The sequence below is a fragment of the Oncorhynchus mykiss genome, chromosome 16, assembly GCF_013265735.2.
Source record: "Oncorhynchus mykiss isolate Arlee chromosome 16, USDA_OmykA_1.1, whole genome shotgun sequence".
Taxonomy (NCBI): domain Eukaryota; kingdom Metazoa; phylum Chordata; class Actinopteri; order Salmoniformes; family Salmonidae; genus Oncorhynchus; species Oncorhynchus mykiss.
This window is the reverse complement of record NC_048580.1, coordinates 5,170,899-5,191,622: the sequence shown is the minus strand read 5'-3', so window position 1 is coordinate 5,191,622 and position 20,724 is coordinate 5,170,899. Positions and strand designations below refer to the sequence as shown.

Genomic DNA, 20,724 nt, shown 5'->3' with positions numbered 1-20,724 from the left:
TGAGTGTTAGCATGCTAATAGCTAAACTTTTAGCTAAACTTTTATATTTTTATTAAGGGGTAGGCAGTAAGTTGATAACGATATCACCAAAGTCTGTTGTATTGGACATTTCAAAAAGCATTCCAAGCTAATGTGAAAACAGTCATGGTATTTAGTTTATGAAAATAAACCAGATTTAACAAGGCAACCTTGGGGCTAATTTGAAATGGCCGACAACGATAGATTTTTTTGGGGGGGATTTTTGCATCCGTACCCCAGTAAGACCCACATGGCTGCAGTGACGAGGTTTATGTCACAGGGTGGAACTGTTGAGTTGTGAACACAGAGCTTCTTTCTCGTTGCCAGGTGTAGTTGATTGTAATTCAGGGTGTGGCTTTCTGTATTTAAATCTGTCTGTTTGCTACTCTTCAGCAGATTCCCATTACTGTGTGTAGGTTGGCGTGCACAGGGAGAACAAGAACGGTGAGAGAAGCAGCTGTGTGATTGTAAAGTACAGTGTGTTGTTTCTGTGGTGTGAGTGTCATTGATCCGCTCCACTTCTCCCCTGGTCACGCCCTTCTATAAAAAAATGTTTTAAAAACGAGTGTTTGCGCAATACCTCTAGAAATGAGTTACATTAGTTCGCCGTATTGAATTGTTGATCTGTTGCCAATGTCTTGAAATCGGTCCTGTGATAAAGATATAAAGATATGTACGAGAGCTGCTGGGGATTTAAGTAACAGGAGCACCGAAGACTAAATATTGTTGTTGTTGTGAATTATGTGTTGTTGTTGTGAATTATGTATTGTTGTTGTGAATTATGTATTGTTGTTGTTGTGAATTATGTATTGTTGTTGTGAATTATGTATTGTTGTTGTTGTGAATTATGTATTGTTGTTGTTGTGAATTATGTATTGTTGTTGTTGTGAATTATGTATTGTTGTTGTGAATTATGTGTTGTTGTTGTGAATTATGTATTGTTGTTGTGAATTATGTATTGTTGTTGTTGTGAATTATGTATTGTTGTTGTGAATTATGTATTGTTGTTGTTGTGAATTATGTATTGTTGTTGTTGTGAATTATGTATTGTTGTTGTTGTGAATTATGTGTTGTTGTTGTGAATTATGTATTGTTGTTGTGAATTATGTATTGTTGTTGTGAATTATGTGTTGTTGTTGTGAATTATGTGTTGTTGTTGTGAATTATGTATTGTTGTTGTGAATTATGTATTGTTGTTGTGAATTATGTATTGTTGTTGTGAATTATGTGTTGTTGTTGTGAATTATGTGTTGTTGTTGTGAATTATGTATTGTTGTTGTGAATTATGTATTGTTGTTGTGAATTATGTATTGTTGTTGTGAATTATGTATTGTTGTTGTGAATTATGTGTTGTTGTTGTGAATTATGTGTTGTTGTTGTGAATTATGTATTGCTGTTGTGAATTATGTGTTGTTGTTGTGAATTATGTATTGTTGTTGTGAATTATGTGTTGTTGTTGTGAATTATGTATTGTTGTTGTGAATTATGTGTTGTTGTTGTGAATTATGTATTGTTGTTGTGAATTATGTATTGTTGTTGTGAATTATGTGTTGTTGTTGTGAATTATGTATTGTTGTTGTGAATTATGTGTTGTTGTTGTGAATTATGTATTGCTGTTGTGAATTATGTATTGTTGTTGTGAATTATGTATTGTTGTTGTGAATTATGTATTGTTGTTGTGAATTATGTATTGCTGTTGTGAATTATGTATTGTTGTTGTGAATTATGTATTGCTGTTGTGAATTATGTATTGTTGTTGTGAATTATGTGTTGTTGTTGTGAATTATGTGTTGTTGTTGTGAATTATGTATTGTTGTTGTGAATTATGTATTGTTGTTGTGAATTATGTATTGTTGTTGTGAATTATGTGTTGTTGTTGTGAATTATGTGTTGTTGTTGTGAATTATGTATTGTTGTTGTGAATTATGTATTGTTGTTGTGAATTATGTATTGTTGTTGTGAATTATGTATTGTTGTTGTGAATTATGTGTTGTTGTTGTGAATTATGTGTTGTTGTTGTGAATTATGTATTGCTGTTGTGAATTATGTGTTGTTGTTGTGAATTATGTATTGTTGTTGTGAATTATGTGTTGTTGTTGTGAATTATGTATTGTTGTTGTGAATTATGTGTTGTTGTTGTGAATTATGTATTGTTGTTGTGAATTATGTATTGTTGTTGTGAATTATGTGTTGTTGTTGTGAATTATGTATTGTTGTTGTGAATTATGTGTTGTTGTTGTGAATTATGTATTGTTGTTGTGAATTATGTATTGCTGTTGTGAATTATGTATTGTTGTTGTGAATTATGTATTGCTGTTGTGAATTATGTATTGTTGTTGTGAATTATGTGTTGTTGTTGTTGTGAATTATGTAACTCAGCCGGGAAAATAAACTGTTGATGACATGTGTGTGTATTTTATTTCCATGCTCCGCCCCTTTCAGAACAAAAAGGTGGCAATTGTCACGGCGACAGAAATGAGGTGTGTGTGTAAACACCCCACGTGACAGACACTCACTACCGAAGCCTTTTTCCCCCCTCAGTGATAACGGTCAGTAAAACTCACTTTTCCAGCTAGCTTGGCGAACAGACCTCTGAACCCAGCATCAACCTCCGCTTCAGACACAGTGTCCTGGGGAAATAGGAGTGAAAAACACATTTAGCACATTGATAAGTGACAGGGTATAGTAGTGGTAGGATAAGTCACAGGGTATGCTATAGTAGTAATAGGATAAGTCACAGGCTATAGTAGTGATAAGATAAGTCACTGGCTATAGTAGTAATAGGATAAGTCACAGGGTATGCTATAGTAGCAATAGGATAAGTCATAGGCTATAGTAGTGATAAGATAAGTCACAGGCTATAGTAGTGATAAGATAAGTCACAGGCTATAGTAGTGATAAGATAAGTCACAGGCTATAGTAGTAACAGGATAAGTCACAGGGTATGCTATAGTAGTACTAGGATAAGTCACATACTATAGTAGTGATAAGATAAGTCACAGGCTATAGTAGTGATAAGATAAGTCACAGGCTATAGTAGTGATAAGATAAGTCACAGGTTATAGTAGTGATAGGATAAGTCACAGGGTATGCTATAGTAGTAATAGGATAAGTCACAGGCTATAGGAGTGGTAGGAAGGTATAGTAGTGGTAGGATAAGTCACAGGGTATAGTAGTAATAGGATAAGTCACAGGGTATGCTATAGCAGTAATAGGATAAGTCACAGGGTATGCTATAGTAGTGATAGGATAAGTGACACGGTATAGTAGTGATAGGATAAGTCACAGGGTATGCTATAGTAGTGATAGGATAAGTCACAGGATATGCTGTAGTAGTGATAGGATAAGTCACAGGGTATGCTATAGTAGTGATAGGATAAGTCACAGGGTAAGCTATAGTAGTGATAGGATAAGCCACAAGGTATGCTATAGTAGTGATAGGATAAGACACAGGGTATGCTGTAGTAGTGGTAGGATAAGACACAGGGTATAGTAGTGATAGGATAAGTCACAGGGTATGCTGTAGTAGTGATAGGATAAGTCACAGGGTATGCTGTAGTAGTGATAGGATAAGTCACAGGGTATGCAATAGTAGTGATAGGATAAGTCACAGGGTATAGTAGTGATAGTGTGATTTGGTTCCTTACATTGTCTAGTTTAGCCTCTACACGGTCTTCACAGTGGCTGTGGAACAGAGAAATAAACACATTAAACACATATGTACACACATACAATTGTTGCTCAACTACATTTTGGGATTATTCTGCGGGATTTAGAGGTAATATGTGGTTTAGTACGGTACTCTGCGTCACTGCTTCATTGCTCCAGACCACCACAAGGGGGAGTTAGAGCACTGGTTATGCTTTTGGGTCCCAAGGCACTACTGTGTTTCTAACAGACAATGAATGAATGGGCGACATAAACCAAATTGAAACTGATAATTGTGCACAACTTCAAAATTGAATATCAATTAATTGAATGATGAGGATGAAGAAGGTGATTGAATTTAGGACAATAGTGTGAGAATTGGTCTTCCTCTGTCCTGCACGCGCACACACCCGGAAAAACACCTATTTATTTATACTCGTCAGTATTACTTACTAAAACTGTTGTTCAACTAAGGTTTTTATTCTAAGAGAAATTAAAATGTTCAATTATATTCCATGATATTCTTACGATATATGTGTTGACTAAATATTGGCAAGTGATGTCTGCTAAATAATCAAGTTGATGACTCAGTCATATAGCCTCAACACCTACATAAAGCTGAGTGACTCAGTCATATAGCCTCGGCACCTACTGAGTGACTCAGTCATATAGCCTCAACACCTACTGAGTGACTCAGTCATATAGCCTCGGCACCTACATAAAGCTGAGTGACTCAGTCATATAGCCTCGGCACCTACTGAGTGACTCAGTCATATAGCCTCAACACCTACTGAGTGACTCAGTCATATAGCCTCGGCACCTACATAAAGCTGAGTGACTCAGTCATATAGCCTCGGCACCTACATAAAGCTGAGTGACTCAGTCATATAGCCTCGGCACCTACTGAGTGACTCAGTCATATAGCCTCGGCACCTACTGAGTGACTCAGTCATATAGCCTCGGCACCTACTGAGTGACTCAGTCATATAGCCTCAACACCTACTGAGTGACTCAGTCATATAGCCTCGGCACCTACTGAGTGACTCAGTCATATAGCCTCAGCACCTACTGAGTGACTCAGTCATATAGCCTCGGCACCTACTGAGTGACTCAGTCATATAGCCTCGGCACCTACTGAGTGACTCAGTCATATAGCCTCAACAACTACTGAGTGACTCAGTCATATAGCCTCGGCACCTACATAAAGCTGAGTGACTCAGTCATATAGCCTCGGCACCTACATAAAGCTGAGTGACTCAGTCATATAGCCTCACCTACATAAAGCTGAGTGACTCAGTCATATAGCCTCAGCACCTACATAAATCTGAGTGACTCAGTCATATAGCCTCGGCACCTACATAAAGCTGAGTGACTCAGTCATATAGCCTCGGCACCTACATAAAGCTGAGTGACTCAGTCATATAGCCTCACCTACATAAAGCTGAGTGACTCAGTCATATAGCCTCAGCACCTACATAAATCTGAGTGACTCAGTCATTCATGGCTTTGGATCAAAATAAATAAGTACCAACATTCTTTCTGATAGTCATTAATAAAGAAATGTTTTGGTTGTCCTGATCCTATCCTGATCTCTTCCTTGTAAACTGCAGATTTAACCTGTTTAAGTTACAGAATATGTCCGCAAAAAAAGCTGTGTGTGCAGCTTGCTGTTAACGATTCAATGTTTCTGCGTCGGGCCTCTATATGGGGCGGGATTCATAAACAGTGATTGTTTTCCATTGCAAATAAGACGCCACGGCTTGGCATTGGGAAAAGACGGGAGAGATGAACGCATATCTCTCTGTACATTCTGCTTCTTGATACGTTTTGAGAGCAACATTTTATCTTGTTGTCAAGCTAATTGTTCTGAACAAATGTTGCTGTTATAGGAAGGCTGCATAAGAAGGCTACATAGAAGGCTACATAATAAGGCTACATAGACCTGTTTTCCCCCACCAATCAACGCACAGAGAAAGACACAAATAATAACTGAATAGAGACAGTGATTTTATGAGCGTAATCAGATAATTATTATTGTGTTGTTTATGTGCTAACCATATGTGTTAAAGATGTTACGTTTGTAGTGTAGGCCAATTAATTGTGCTAATATTATATACTTATTATGGTCTGGCCCGCCGTCATCCAAATGTTATAATAGGATTTGAAGCAATAGCCTACCTGGGTGTCAACTATTTCAGCACCGTTTCACGCTGCTCTGAGACGAGCATAGGGACTGATCTTGATAAATCAATGAGATTTTTATTTCCCCTTAATCTCCGTTTGGGTATTGGTTAGACTACAATTAGGGTGTGGAAACGGTCACGTTGTACAGCGCCATATTTTCCTAACGGAAAATTTATTGGAATAGAAACACCATAATATTAATCAAATTAATTAAGATACATTTCTTAAAATCAATCCCATATACTATGTCCTGACAAAAAATAAAAAGGTTTTAAATTCTCTAGTACAGCCAATATTACAAAAAGTCAAATGCTTCTCAAAGATGCCCTCTGGTGGTAAAACTAGCACTAACTAACATTAATGGCAACAATGGCGGACACTTAAATAACGTGCCTTAGAATTCTGTGGCAGCCCGCAAGGTGTGCTGCAGTATGACGCAACTTTTACAGGAAGAATCACTGCGTACACACACACACACACTCCTTACTGAAATTGGGCCTGTTTTTCTGAGAACACTCTAAGGCAGAAGTCCCCGTTCAGGTCGGCCTCGAAGGTGGAGGGGACGATGAGGTATTCTCCTGGGGGCAGTTTGAAGCGGGTGCTGACCTCTCTCAGGTTTACGAAGGTCTCAGAGCGGGCCTTCTGGGCATGGGTCAGGAAATAGTTCTTATCCAGGTGGACCTCCCTCTGGCCGTGGAACTGTTGTGGTACCTGGGAGTAGAAACACATAATGTTACATCAGCAGCGTAGCCTAGTGGTTAGAGTGTAGGGACGGCAGGTAGCCTAGTGGTTAGAGTGAAGGGACGGCAGGTAACCTAGTGGTTAGAGTGTAGGGACGGCAGGTAGCCTAGTGGTTAGAGTGTAGGGACGGCAGGTAGCCTAGTGGTTAGAGTGTAGGGACGGCAGGTAGCCTAGTGTTTAGAGTGTAGGGACGGCAGGTAGCCTAGTGGTTAGAGAGTAGGGACGGCAGGTAGCCTAGTGGTTAGAGTGTAGGGATGGCAGGTAGCCTAGTGGTTAGAGTGTAGGGATGGCAGGTAGCCTAGTGGTTAGAGAGTAGGGACGGCAGGTAGCCTAGTGGTTAGAGTGTAGGGATGGCAGGTAGCCTAGTGGTTAGAGTGTAGGGATGGCAGGTAGCCTAGTGGTTAGAGTGTAGGGAGGGCAGGTAGCCTAGTGGTTAGAGTGTAGGGACGGCAGGTAGCCTAGTGGTTAGAGTGTAGGGACGGCAGGTAGCCTAGTGGTTAGAGTGTTGGGACGGTAAGTAGCCTAATGGTTAGAGTGTAGGGACGGCAGGTAGCCTAGTGGTTAGAGTGTAGGGACAGCAGGTAGCCTAGTGGTTAGAGTGAAGGGACGGCAGGTAACCTAGTGGTTAGAGTGTAGGGACGGCAGGTAGCCTAGTGGTTAGAGTGAAGGGACGGCAGGTAACCTAGTGGTTAGAGTGTAGGGACGGCAGGTAGCCTAGTGGTTAGAGTGTAGGGACGGCAGGTAGCCTAGTGGTTAGAGTGTAGGGACGGCAGGTAGCCTAGTGTTTAGAGTGTAGGGACGGCAGGTAGCCTAGTGGTTAGAGAGTAGGGACGGCAGGTAGCCTAGTGGTTAGAGTGTAGGGACGGCAGGTAGCCTAGTGGTTAGAGTGTAGGGACGGCAGGTAGCCTAGTGTTTAGAGTGTAGGGACGGCAGGTAGCCTAGTGGTTAGAGAGTAGGGACGGCAGGTAGCCTAATGGTTAGAGTGTAGGGACGGCAGGTAGCCTAGTGGTTAGAGTGTAGGGACGGCAGGTAGCCTAGTGGTTAGAGTGTAGGGATGGCAGGTAGCCTAGTGGTTAGAGTGTAGGGATGGCAGGTAGCCTAGTGGTTAGAGAGTAGGGACGGCAGGTAGCCTAGTGGTTAGAGTGTAGGGATGGCAGGCAGCCTAGTGGTTAGAGTGTAGGGATGGCAGGTAGCCTAGTGGTTAGAGTGTAGGGAGGGCAGGTAGCCTAGTGGTTAGAGTGTAGGGACGGCAGGTAGCCTAGTGGTTAGAGTGTAGGGACGGCAGGTAGCCTAGTGGTTAGAGTGTTGGGACGGTAAGTAGCCTAATGGTTAGAGTGTAGGGACGGCAGGTAGCCTAGTGGTTAGAGTGTAGGGACGGCAGGTAGCCTAGTGGTCAGAGCGTTGGACTAGTAACTGAAAGGTTGCAAGATCGAATCCCCGAGCTGACAAGGTAAAAATCTGTCGTTCTTCCCCTGAACAAGGCAGTTAACCTACTGCTCCTAGGCCGTCATTGTAAATAAGAATTTGTTCTTAAACTGACTTGACTGGTTAAATAAAGGTAAAATTTTAAAAAAAACATCACATAAGGTTAATCAGCCACAACCAGAGGGGGATCTTCTGCAGCTCAGTTGGTAGAGCAAGGTGCTCAGAACAGCAGAATTGTGAGTTTGATTCCCGGGAAACCGCAGATTCTTAAAATGTATAGAGGTGTCTGCTAAATGTCATATTTTAATACAGTATATATACAGTATAAATCACAATAAAAGTAACAGGCCTATAACAAACAGGACTGGTATTAATTATGGATTTATCTGACAGCAGTGGGTTTAATATAGCCTGAGTGCTGGTCTGTTTATCCTGCCAACTCAATGGCTTGACATGGATAGCAATGGAGTTTTAACTCCTGCCTCTGCATTGCTTGCTCTTTGGGGTTTTAGGCTGGGTATCTGTAATGCACTTTTTTGTGTGACAACTGCTGATTATGTAAACAGGGAATCATAAAACATAATTGATCAAATGATTGATTGGCGAGAGCACAAACAGATCTAGGACCAGTATATTATTATAATGATGCCGCCGCCCCCCCCCCAAGCCCCACCTCATAGATGGCGAATCCGATGGTGTGCATGTCCTCTCCTACTTTCCTCATCCGTCTTCTGTTCTTCTGGATGAGTCCCACCACGAAGCTACAGCCCACCTCATTATCCCCCGGGTCGTCATCCTCTTCCTGCAGATTGATCTTGAATTGGGGATTCATCCAGAACGTGTCTGTTGGGGGGAGGCGGGGGGCCAGGGTTATTATGAAGGAGATTACTGTTATAAAGTATGACTTAGTGTAGTGTGTGGTTGAGGTGTGTTTGTGGTATTTTTTAGAGGTATCTGTGGAAGGATCTGTGGAAGGATATGTGGAGGTATCTGTGGGAGGATCTGTGGAGGTATCTGTGGAGGTATCTGTGGAAGGATCTGTGGAGGTATCTGTGGAAGGATCTGTGGAGGGATCTGTGGAAGGATCTGTGGAGGGATCTGTGAAAGGATCTGTGGAAGGAACTGTGGAGGTGTCTGTGGAAGGAACTGTGGAAGGATCTGTGGGAGTAGAGATTGACCAGGGTCAATATGAGAGTTGGGTTGAACAGAAGGTTAGAACAGAAGGTGTTTTATTCATACTCGTCGGCCATTTCCACTGCATGGATTTAGCCTGACGTTTGACATAAAGACTCCACTTCTGTGGCTGAGGAAACTGCCTGTGGAGGTTGGTGACACCTCAATTGGGGAGGACGGGCTCATAGTAATGGCTGGGACGGAATTAATGGAATGGTATGGAACTCAAAATACATTTGGTTTCCTGATGTTTGATACCATTCCATTTAAGCCATTCCATTTACTCCATTCCATTTACTCCATTCCATTCACGCCATTCCATTTACCCCATTCCATTTACTCCATTCCATTTACTCCATTCCATTTACTCCATTCACGCCATTCCATTTACTCCATTCCATTCACGCCATTCCATTAACGCCATTCCATTTACTCCATTCCATTTACGCCATTCCATTAACGCCATTCCATTTACTCCATTCCATTAACGCCATTCCATTTACTCCATTCCATTTACTCCATTCCATTAACGCCATTCCATTAACGCCATTCCATTAACGCCATTCCATTCACGCCATTCCCTTTACTCCATTCCATTAACGCCATTCCATTAACGCCATTCCATTAACGCCATTCCATTTACTCCATTCCATTTACTCCATTCCATTTACTCCATTCCATTAACGCCATTCCATTAACGCCATTCCATTTACTCCATTCCATTTACTCCATTCCATTAACGCCATTCCATTAACGCCATTCCATTTACTTCATTCCATTTACTCCATTCCCTTTACTCCATTCCATTTACTCCATTCCATTTACTCCATTCCATTAACGCCATTCCATTAACGCCATTCCATTTACTCCATTCCATTTACTCCATTCCATTAACGCCATTCCATTTACTCCATTCCATTAACGCCATTCCATTAACGACATTCCATTTACTCCATTCACGCCATTCCCTTTACTCCATTCCATTAACGCCATTCCATTTACGCCATTCCATTAACGCCATTCCATTTACTCCATTCCATTTACTCCATTCCATTAACGCCATTCCATTATCTCCATTCCATTTACTCCATTCCATTTACTCCATTCCATTAACGCCATTCCATTAACGACATTCCATTTACTCCATTCACGCCATTCCATTTACTCCATTCCATTAACTCCATTCCATTAACGCCATTCCATTAACGCCATTCCATTTACGCCATTCCATTTACTCCATTCCATTTACTCCATTCCATTACCGCCATTCCAATAACGACATTCCATTTACTCCATTCCATTAACACCATTCCATTAACGACATTCCATTTACTCCATTCACGCCATTCCCTTTACTCCATTCCATTAACGACATTCCCTTTACTCCATTCCATTAACGACATTCCATTTACTCCATTCCATTAACGACATTCCATTTACTCCATTCACGCCATTCCCTTTACTCCATTCCATTAACGCCATTCCATTTACGCCATTCCATTAACGCCATTCCATTTACTCCATTCCATTTACTCCATTCCATTAACGCCATTCCATTAACTCCATTCCATTTACTCCATTCCATTTACTCCATTCCATTAACGCCATTCCATTAACGACATACCATTTACTCCATTCACGCCATTCCATTTACTCCATTCCATTAACTCCATTCCATTAACGCCATTCCATTAACGCCATTCCATTTACGCCATTCCATTTACTCCATTCCATTTACTCCATTCCATTAACGCCATTCCATTAACGACATTCCATTTACTCCATTCACGCCATTCACTTAACGCCATTCCATTTAAGCCATTCCCTTTACTCCATTCCATTAACTCCATTCCATTAACGCCATTCCATTAACGCCATTCCATTTACGCCATTCCATTTACTCCATTCCATTTACTCCATTCCATTAACGCCATTCCATTAACGACATTCCATTTACTCCATTCACGCCATTCCCTTTACTCCATTCCATTTACTCCATTCCATTTACGCCATTCCATTAACGCCATTCCATTTACGCCATTCCCTTTACTCCATTCCATTTACTCCATTCCATTAACGCCATTCCATTAACGCCATTCCCTTTACTCCATTCCATTTACTCCATTCCATTAACGCCATTCCATTAACGCCATTCCATTAACGCCATTCCATTTACTCCATTCCATTTACTCCATTCCATTTACTTCATTCCATTTACTCCATTCCATTTACTCCATTCCATTCACGCCATTCCATTTACTCCATTCCATTCACGCCATTCCATTTACGCCATTCCATTTAATCCATTCCATTTACTTCATTCCATTTACTCCATTCCATTTACTCCATTCCATTCACGCCATTCCATTTAATACCATTCCATTCACGCCATTCCATTTACTCCATTCCATTTACTCCATTCCATTTACTCCATTCCATTTACTCCATTCCATTCACGCCATTCCATTTACTCCATTCCATTTACTCCATTCCATTTACTTCATTCCATTTACTCCATTCCATTAACGCCATTCCATTTACTCCATTCCATTTACTTCATTCCATTTACTTCATTCCATTTACTCCATTCCATTTACTCCATTCCATTTACTCCATTCCATTAACGCCATTCCATTAACGCCATTCCATTTACTTCATTCCATTTACTCCATTCCATTAACGCCATTCCATTTACTCCATTCCATTTACTCCATTCCATTCACGCCATTCCATTTACTCCATTCCATTTACTCCATTCCATTTACGCCATTCCATTAACGCCATTCCATTAACGCCATTCCATTTACTTCATTCCATTTACTCCATTCCATTAACGCCATTCCATTTACTCCATTCCATTCACGCCATTCCATTTACTCCATTCCATTTACGCCATTCCATTAACGCCATTCCATTAACGCCATTCCATTAACGACATTCCATTTACTCCATTCCATTTACTCCATTCCATTTACGCCATTCCATTAACGCCATTCCATTTACTCCATTCCATTCACGCCATTCCATTTACTCCATTCCATTCACGCCATTCCATTTACGCCATTCCATTTAATCCATTCCATTTACTTCATTCCATTTACTCCATTCCATTTACTCCATTCCATTCACGCCATTCCATTTAATACCATTCCATTCACGCCATTCCATTTACTCCATTCCATTTACTCCATTCCATTTACTCCATTCCATTTACTCCATTCCATTCACGCCATTCCATTTACTCCATTCCATTTACTCCATTCCATTTACTTCATTCCATTTACTCCATTCCATTAACGCCATTCCATTTACTCCATTCCATTTACTTCATTCCATTTACTTCATTCCATTTACTCCATTCCATTTACTCCATTCCATTTACTCCATTCCATTAACGCCATTCCATTAACGCCATTCCATTTACTTCATTCCATTTACTCCATTCCATTAACGCCATTCCATTTACTCCATTCCATTTACTCCATTCCATTCACGCCATTCCATTTACTCCATTCCATTTACTCCATTCCATTTACGCCATTCCATTAACGCCATTCCATTAACGCCATTCCATTTACTTCATTCCATTTACTCCATTCCATTAACGCCATTCCATTTACTCCATTCCATTCACGCCATTCCATTTACTCCATTCCATTTACTCCATTCCATTTACGCCATTCCATTAACGCCATTCCATTAACGCCATTCCATTAACGACATTCCATTTACTCCATTCCATTTACTCCATTCCATTTACGCCATTCCATTAACGCCATTCCATTAACGCCATTCCATTAACGCCATTCCATTAACGCCATTCCATTTACTCCATTCCATTCACGCCATTCCATTCACGCCATTCCATTTACTCCATTCCATTTACTCCATTCCATTTACGCCATTCCATTAACGCCATTCCATTAACGCCATTCCATTTACTTCATTCCATTTACTCCATTCCATTAACGCCATTCCATTAACGCCATTCCATTAACGACATTCCATTTACTCCATTCCATTTACTCCATTCCATTTACTCCATTCCATTAACGCCATTCCATTAACGCAATTCCATTTACTCCATTCCATTTACTCCATTCCATTTACTCCATTATTATGAGCTGTCCTCCCATAAACATCCTCCTGTGGTGTGTGTGTCTGTGTGTATGGGGCGTGCTTTACGGGCATTATTCCTGCATCCTCCTGCGGTCGATCCTTTCCTCCAGGCCCCGTCGTAGTTGGTCGCACTCCATTGTTTTGTATCATCGGAGGTCAGGGTGTCAGGGGTCAGAGTGCAGATCTCCAGACGATGGTAATTCTTCATGAAGTCCGTGTACGACATCCTGTAAAGACATGAAGCAACACAGAGTCAGAGAAGGACATCCTGTAAAGACCAAGTCGGTAAACTATTATTCCTTAACACACAAATCAAGCTCGGTTGGTCAAGCACGGCACTTGTAAGGCCAGGATAGTGGGTTTGATTCCAATGGGGCGGCAGAGTAGCCTAGTGGTTAGAGCGTTGGACTAGTAACCGGAAGGTTGCAAGTTCAAATCCCCGAGCTGACAAGGTACAAATCTGTCGTTCTGCCCCTGAACAAGGCAGTTAACCCACTGTTCCTAGGCCGTCATTGAAAATATGATTTTGTTCTTAACTGACTTGCCTAGTTAAATAAAGGTAAAATAAAAAAAATTGCTTTCGATAAAAGTATCTCATTCCCAGAAACTTCTGTGCTTCTGCATTGCTTGCTGTTTGGGGTTTTAGACTGGGCTGTACAGCACTTTGAGCACTTTGAGATATCAGCTGATGTACGAATAAATTTGATTTGATTTGATGTACGAAGAGCCTGGTGGACCAACGGGTCAAACCACACACACTACATATGCTAACGTACATCCCACACACACATCATATGCTAACGTACATCCCACACACACATCACATATGGGGATCATATGATGACCTTACTAAACCAGGTGAACTAAACCAACAGCATCGTATATGCTGTTGCTACTCTGTTTGTTATCTGCAACGTTGATGGGAACGAGCTCGGAAGTAAGCAATTCAATGGTATTTAAATTTTAAACTTGGCGTTCGTTAGCAAACAGACAAAAAAACAGGGAGAAACTCCCAGCTGTCTCAATCAGCTTCATCTACCAACCAATCATCTTCCCCCTATCCTTCCCCCATACATGTTGGGTCTCGCCTCTATTTGTAGCACCGTCTTGGGAGTCGCGTGATTCGCTAAAATGAAACGATGACAAATACTTTTCTCAGTAAGTTGGGCGTGACCACAGAATTCCAAGGTAGAATTCTTTAGTCACTCCCACTGAGGCCTCTGTGCTCAATAGCCTGGGGACACATGAGATAAATGGCCTTTATATTATATGTACAGTATTAACACAGACTGTGAAATCCAACCTGTGGAACAGAACACAAAAACACCACAAAACAGAAATGACATTTGCCAGTTCAATATTCTCCAAGCAATAACCTGATTTGTCTGTCTGTTAAAAAATAATATATATATATACACACATTTCACAATACAAAGCAACACAGGTAATTTGATCAGACACAAGCCATGACACGACTCACACGGTTAAACCCAGGCACACCTTGGCTTAGACCCACACAACTTTAATCATAACAGATACTTAGGATAATGAGATTATAACGTGTTGCTTAAGTGGCCGTAAGGGAGCTAAAATAAGAAAATAAATCATTAAAATAACAGATCCTTGGGATATAATTATGGGCTGGCCCGTTGAGTGCTGTAGAAAAAAAACACTTTACCAGAACTCTCCATCGTCTGCTTTCACAACGTCACGCTCAGAAAAATCTACGCTGTTCCACTCCGAGGAGCTAGAGAGAGAGAGAGAGAAAGAGAGAGAGACAAAGAGAGAATAATCCGTTTCTTTAACAAGTGTGTGGTAACCATCAGTGTTGATTCAATTCAGAAAGCAAGTTGAAATTCCAATAACATTTCTCAGTTGACTTCCTAAATTAACTGAACTGGAATTGAACCCACCCAGTTTGAATTGAACCCACCCAGTTTGAATTGAACCCACCCAGTTTGAATTGAACCCACCCAGTTTGAAATGAACCCACCCAGTTTGAATTGAACCCACCCAGTTTGAATTGAACCCACCCAGTTTGAATTAAACCCACCCAGTTTGAATTGAACCCACCCAGTTTGAATTGAACCCACCCAGTTTGAATTGAACCCACCCAGTTTGAATTGAACCCACCCAGTTTGAATTGAACCCACCCAGTTTGAAATGAACCCACCCAGTTTGAATTGAACCCACCCAGTTTGAATTGAACCCACCCAGTTTGAAATGAACCCACCCAGTTTGAATTGAACCCACCCAGTTTGAATTGAACCCACCCAGTTTGAATTGAACCCACCCAGTTTGAATTGAACCCACCCACTACTCTGAGGTTCTCTCTTACTTGTCACTCCAGGCCCCAGTCCATTCCACTGTTCCCCAGGGGTTACGCACTCTGACCAGCTTCTCCTTGCGCCCACGGTAGTTCACCTGGTTTAGTAAGGTCATCATACAGTAGTTAAGGTTTAGTAAGGTCATCATACAGTAGTTAAGGTTTAGTAAGGTCATCATACAGTAGTTAAGGTTTAGTAAGGTCATCATACAGTAGTTAAGGTTTAGTAAGGTCATCATACAGTAGTTAAGGTTTAGTAAGGTCATCATACAGTAGTTAGGTCCTGCTTTGGGTTCAGACAGATCTCATACATCAGTCGTCACCAACAATTTCCGAGTCAAGATCAACTTTCGCAGTCCAAAAGTAAGCTCAGATCTACCGCTCAGATTTATAAAATTAACAGAAATAAAAACAGCTATGTATGAATGAGGTGTGCAGTAGCCCTAATACATTATCACATCATAGTGGCTATATGCCTGGTCTAATACATTATCACATCATAGTGGCTATATGCCTGGTCTAATACATTATCACAGCATATTGGCTATATGCCTGGTCTAATACATTATCACAGCATATTGGCTATATGCCTGGTCGAATACATTATCACATCATAGTGGCTATATGCCTGGTCTAATACATTATCACAGCATATTGGCTATATGCCTGGTCTAATACATTATCACAGCATATTGTCTATATGCCTGGTCTAATACATTATCACAGCATATTGGCTGTATGCCTGGTCTAATACATTATCACAACATATTGGCTGTATGCCTGGTCTAATACATTATCACAGCATATTGGCTATATGCCTGGTCTAATACATTATCACAGCATATTGTCTATATGCCAGATCTCGTTCCCCCCCCCCCCCCCCCCCCCCAAGTTCCCAGTTGTCTGGAACGCATTGAATTCGGAAGTCGGAGATTACGACTTCCCAGTTGTTTTGAACACGGCATTAGTCTCAGCGGAGGGAGAGAGCTGCAGACGGTCCGACTCTCAGTCCCTGCTCGCTCTCGCTTTCCTTTCCTCCGGTGAGACTGATCAGAGGGGCCAGTCTTCCACCTGGTGGCGTAACGAGTCGCATCTGCCTCATGAACAAATTAAATATTGTTCCTATGAACAGAGAATGTAAATTATTCATCGATATTAGATTTGATACGACAAGCTGCTAATAATAATTAAAACGCAGAGCTATCGATATAATCGGCTACTCATTCATTGAAGCTGCAGCGCGAGTGGAATTACGGAGAAGAGCTTTTATGTTTTGTGCTGAATAAAAACAGAAAAATGAACTCAGTCAAAAACTGCAGCTCTTTGACAGTTTCTCTGTGGTCATGGCTTTAAGTTAGTTACTTTTACGTAGGTTAGTATCAAACTTTGCTGTGTCCGTCGAAGCTCTGTTCGCGCAGAGCTATCTGATTGGCCAGCCCAGTAGGCGCACTCGATTTACCCACAGATCTCCCGGTCCGCCGGGCAGGCGGAGTTTGTCTTTTCAGACAAATTGAATGGTTCAAAATGGGAACACTTTGTTTATCCGGTGCGCAGGACTTCTGAATCAAGTGCACCGGAGGTCAACAGCGCAACACAAATTTTTAAAAGGTGCCCATGCCTTTTATCCTTGAATTTTCAACAGAAATGTTTGGTGATAGACTCCTAATGCATTGAACAACGACCAGTAGATCGCGATCGATCGGTTGGCGACTACTGTCATATACTATGAGGAACTTTGATAGGCTGGATCTGTTGGTGTTGTATAGCCAACTCATATATATATATATATGGTCGTTGTCAATATGATAGGATTAACTTGTGTCAGTCACACAGTACTGCTGTATGCAACATAGACACATGACACACTCAACATAATGCATACATCGTACATAAAAGTTGGCTATAAATCACACACAGACCTGCGACCAGGCTTGGACTTTGTGGATATACTGTATGACAGGGATCGACAACTACATTCAGCCGATGGACGATGTTGTTGTTGTTGTTGTTGTTGTTGCTGTTGCTGTTGTTGTTGTTGAGTAGACTGCAAATTGACCGGAAGAAGCCCAAGTAGATAATGTTTGACTAAAACTTAATAATTTCAAACATTGCTTACATTTGTATATGATCGAAAGTCTCTCTCTATTATGCGTTGGAATACTTGGGAGCGGATTTCTTCAATTAAAATCACTAGGAGATGATTTCCTGGTGTTTAACCATCTTTTTTTGTGTGTGTGTGTGTGGGGGGGGGGGGGGGGGGGGGGGGGGGGTTGCTCCGAAAACTTGAGGGGGGGCCAAATAAAACCAACAGCGGGCCAAATTCTGCCCTCCAGTCGGGGAACCCGTGCTGTATGAAATATTGAGTCTGTCTAACGTTACCTCCATTGCCCCGGTCAGAGAGTAGGCGTGTCCTTTCACCAGCTTCTGATAGGTGACGGCCTCCGAGTCTGCTTGACTGGTGATCTGGAGAGACAGGGAACCTGAACCGTAACTAAATCAGAACCAACACCATGGAAAAAAACCCTGATAATATCACAACCAAACAGCACACAGAACCTGCACTAAAATAATTATCCACGGACACAGTTCATTCAGCTTGCTTTTTAGTCTAGGATTAGGCTTAATCTGTGCCCAGGAAACCACCACCAAATGTTTACTGCATTTAAAAAGGTGACAGATGTTTTTATCGCTCTGACTTATGTTTTGTGCACAGTGCTGTGAAGAACCCCCCCACTCAAGTATCATGCTATTAAAACCAAATCTTAGATATTATCATGTCCTTCACTGCATGTAACAGTCTCCATTATGTTTGTTATAGAAGATGCTCTTATCCCGTAAAACAACAACATATCACAATCATGTTTTCATTAAACCTGAAACCTTCCAAACTGGATGATGATGATAGTAATATAAATGTTATAATCTGAAGTTGTACACACGTCGATGGAGCAGCCCAGCAGAGCTCCAGAGGCCAGGGCTTTCCTGATGATCTGGAACAGGTCGGAGGGAGCCTTCTTCAGGTCATAGTTCTCTGCTATCCCTCCTGTGAAGTCCTCAAAGCCCTCAGTGGTGGAGCCCCCTGACAGAGCCTCATAGCATCCATTCACCCTGAGACAGAGAGACAGACAATATATTCAGACTCATAGCATCCATTCACCCTGAGACAGAGACAAACAATATATTCAGACTCATAGCATCCATTCACCCAGAGACAGAGAGACAGAGAGACAGACAATATATTCAGACTCATAGCATCCATTCACCCTGAGACAGAGAGACAATATATTCAGACTCAGAGCATCCATTCACCCTGAGACAGAGAGACAGACAATATATTCAGACTCATAGCATCCATTCACCCTGAGACAGAGACAAACAATATATTCAGACTCATAGCATCCATTCACCCAGAGACAGAGAGACAGAGAGACAGACAATATATTCAGACTCATAGCATCCATTCACCCTGAGACAGAGAGACAATATATTCAGACTCAGAGCATCCATTCACCCTGAGACAGAGAGACAGACAATATATTCAGACTCATAGCATCCATTCACCCTGAGACAGAGAGACAATATATTCAGACTTATAGCATCCATTCACCCTGAGACAGAGAGACAGACAATATATTCAGACTCATAGCATCCATTCACCCTGAGACAGAGAAAGACAATATATTCAGACTCATAGCATCCATTCACCCTGAGACAGAGAGACAATATATTCAGACTCATAGCATCCATTCACCCTGAGACAGAGAAAGACAATATATTCAGACTCATAGCATCCATTCACCCTGAGACAGAGAGACAAACAATATATTCAGACTCATAGCATCCATTCACCCTGAGACAGAGAGACAGACAATATATTCAGACTCATAGCATCCATTCACCCTGAGACAGAGAGACAGACAATATATTCAGACTCATAGCATCCATTCACCCTGAGACAGAGAGACAGACAATATATTCAGACTCATAGCATCCATTCACCCTGAGACAGAGAGACAGACAATATATTCAGACTCATAGCATCCATTCACCCTGAGACAGAGAAAGACAATATATTCAGACTCATAGCATCCATTCACCCTGAGACAGAGAAAGACAATATATTCAGACTCATAGCATCCATTCACCCTGAGACAGAGAGACAATATATTCAGACTCATAGCATCCATTCACCCTGAGACAGAGAAAGACAATATATTCAGACTCATAGCATCCATTCACCCTGAGACAGATAGACAATATATTCAGACTCATAGCATCCATTCACCCTGAGACAGAGAAAGACAATATATTCAGACTCATAGCATCCATTCACCCTGAGACAGAGACAAACAATATATTCAGACTCATAGCATCCATTCACCCTGAGACAGAGAGACAATATATTCATTAGCATAAACCATGTATGTATTACAGTACTGTAACTTAGCATAAACCACATACTGTATGTATTATGGTGCTGTGTCTTAGCATAAACCAGGTATGTATTATGGTGCTGTGTCTTAGCATAAACCATGTATGTATTATGGTGCTGTATCTTAGCATAAACAACATACTGTATGTATTATGGTGCTGTGTCTTAGCATAAACCATGTATGTACTATGGTGCTGTGTCTTAGCATAAACCAGGTATGTACTATGGTGCTGTGTCTTAGCATAAACCAGGTATGTACTATGGTGCTGTGTCTTAGCATAAACCATGTATGTATTATGGTGCTGTATCTTAGCATAAACCATGTATGTATTATGGTGCTGTATCTTAGCATAAACCATGTATGTATTATGGTGCTGTGTCTTAGCATAAACCATGTATGTACTATGGTGCTGTGTCTTAGCATAAACCAGGTATGTACTATGGTGCTGTGTCTTAGCATAAACCATGTATGTATTATGGTGCTGTATCTTAGCATAAACCATGTATGTATTATGGTGCTGTGTCTTAGCATAAACCATGTATGTACTATGGTGCTGTGTCTTAGCATAAACCAGGTATGTACTATGGTGCTGTGTCTTAGCATAAACCATGTATGTATTATGGTGCTGTGTCTTAGCATAAACCATGTATGTATTAT

General features: G+C 41.2%; 1 protein-coding gene across 1 annotated transcript in view; it reads right to left on the bottom strand.

Annotated features, from left to right (window-relative positions):
* The window catches only part of LOC110491235 (calpain-2 catalytic subunit), a 40,692-nt gene that overhangs the window by 4,959 nt on the left and 15,009 nt on the right, over positions 1–20,724 (bottom strand). The window contains exons 5-13 of the mRNA XM_036946001.1: positions 18,574–18,742; positions 18,014–18,097; positions 15,647–15,732; positions 14,987–15,055; positions 13,375–13,535; positions 8,690–8,859; positions 6,338–6,561; positions 3,666–3,702; positions 2,583–2,648 (exon numbers count right to left, since the gene is read on the bottom strand). Coding sequence (XP_036801896.1) covers positions 2,583–2,648; positions 3,666–3,702; positions 6,338–6,561; positions 8,690–8,859; positions 13,375–13,535; positions 14,987–15,055; positions 15,647–15,732; positions 18,014–18,097; positions 18,574–18,742 — 1,066 coding nt within the window. The remainder of the gene's footprint in view (positions 1–2,582; positions 2,649–3,665; positions 3,703–6,337; positions 6,562–8,689; positions 8,860–13,374; positions 13,536–14,986; positions 15,056–15,646; positions 15,733–18,013; positions 18,098–18,573; positions 18,743–20,724) is intronic.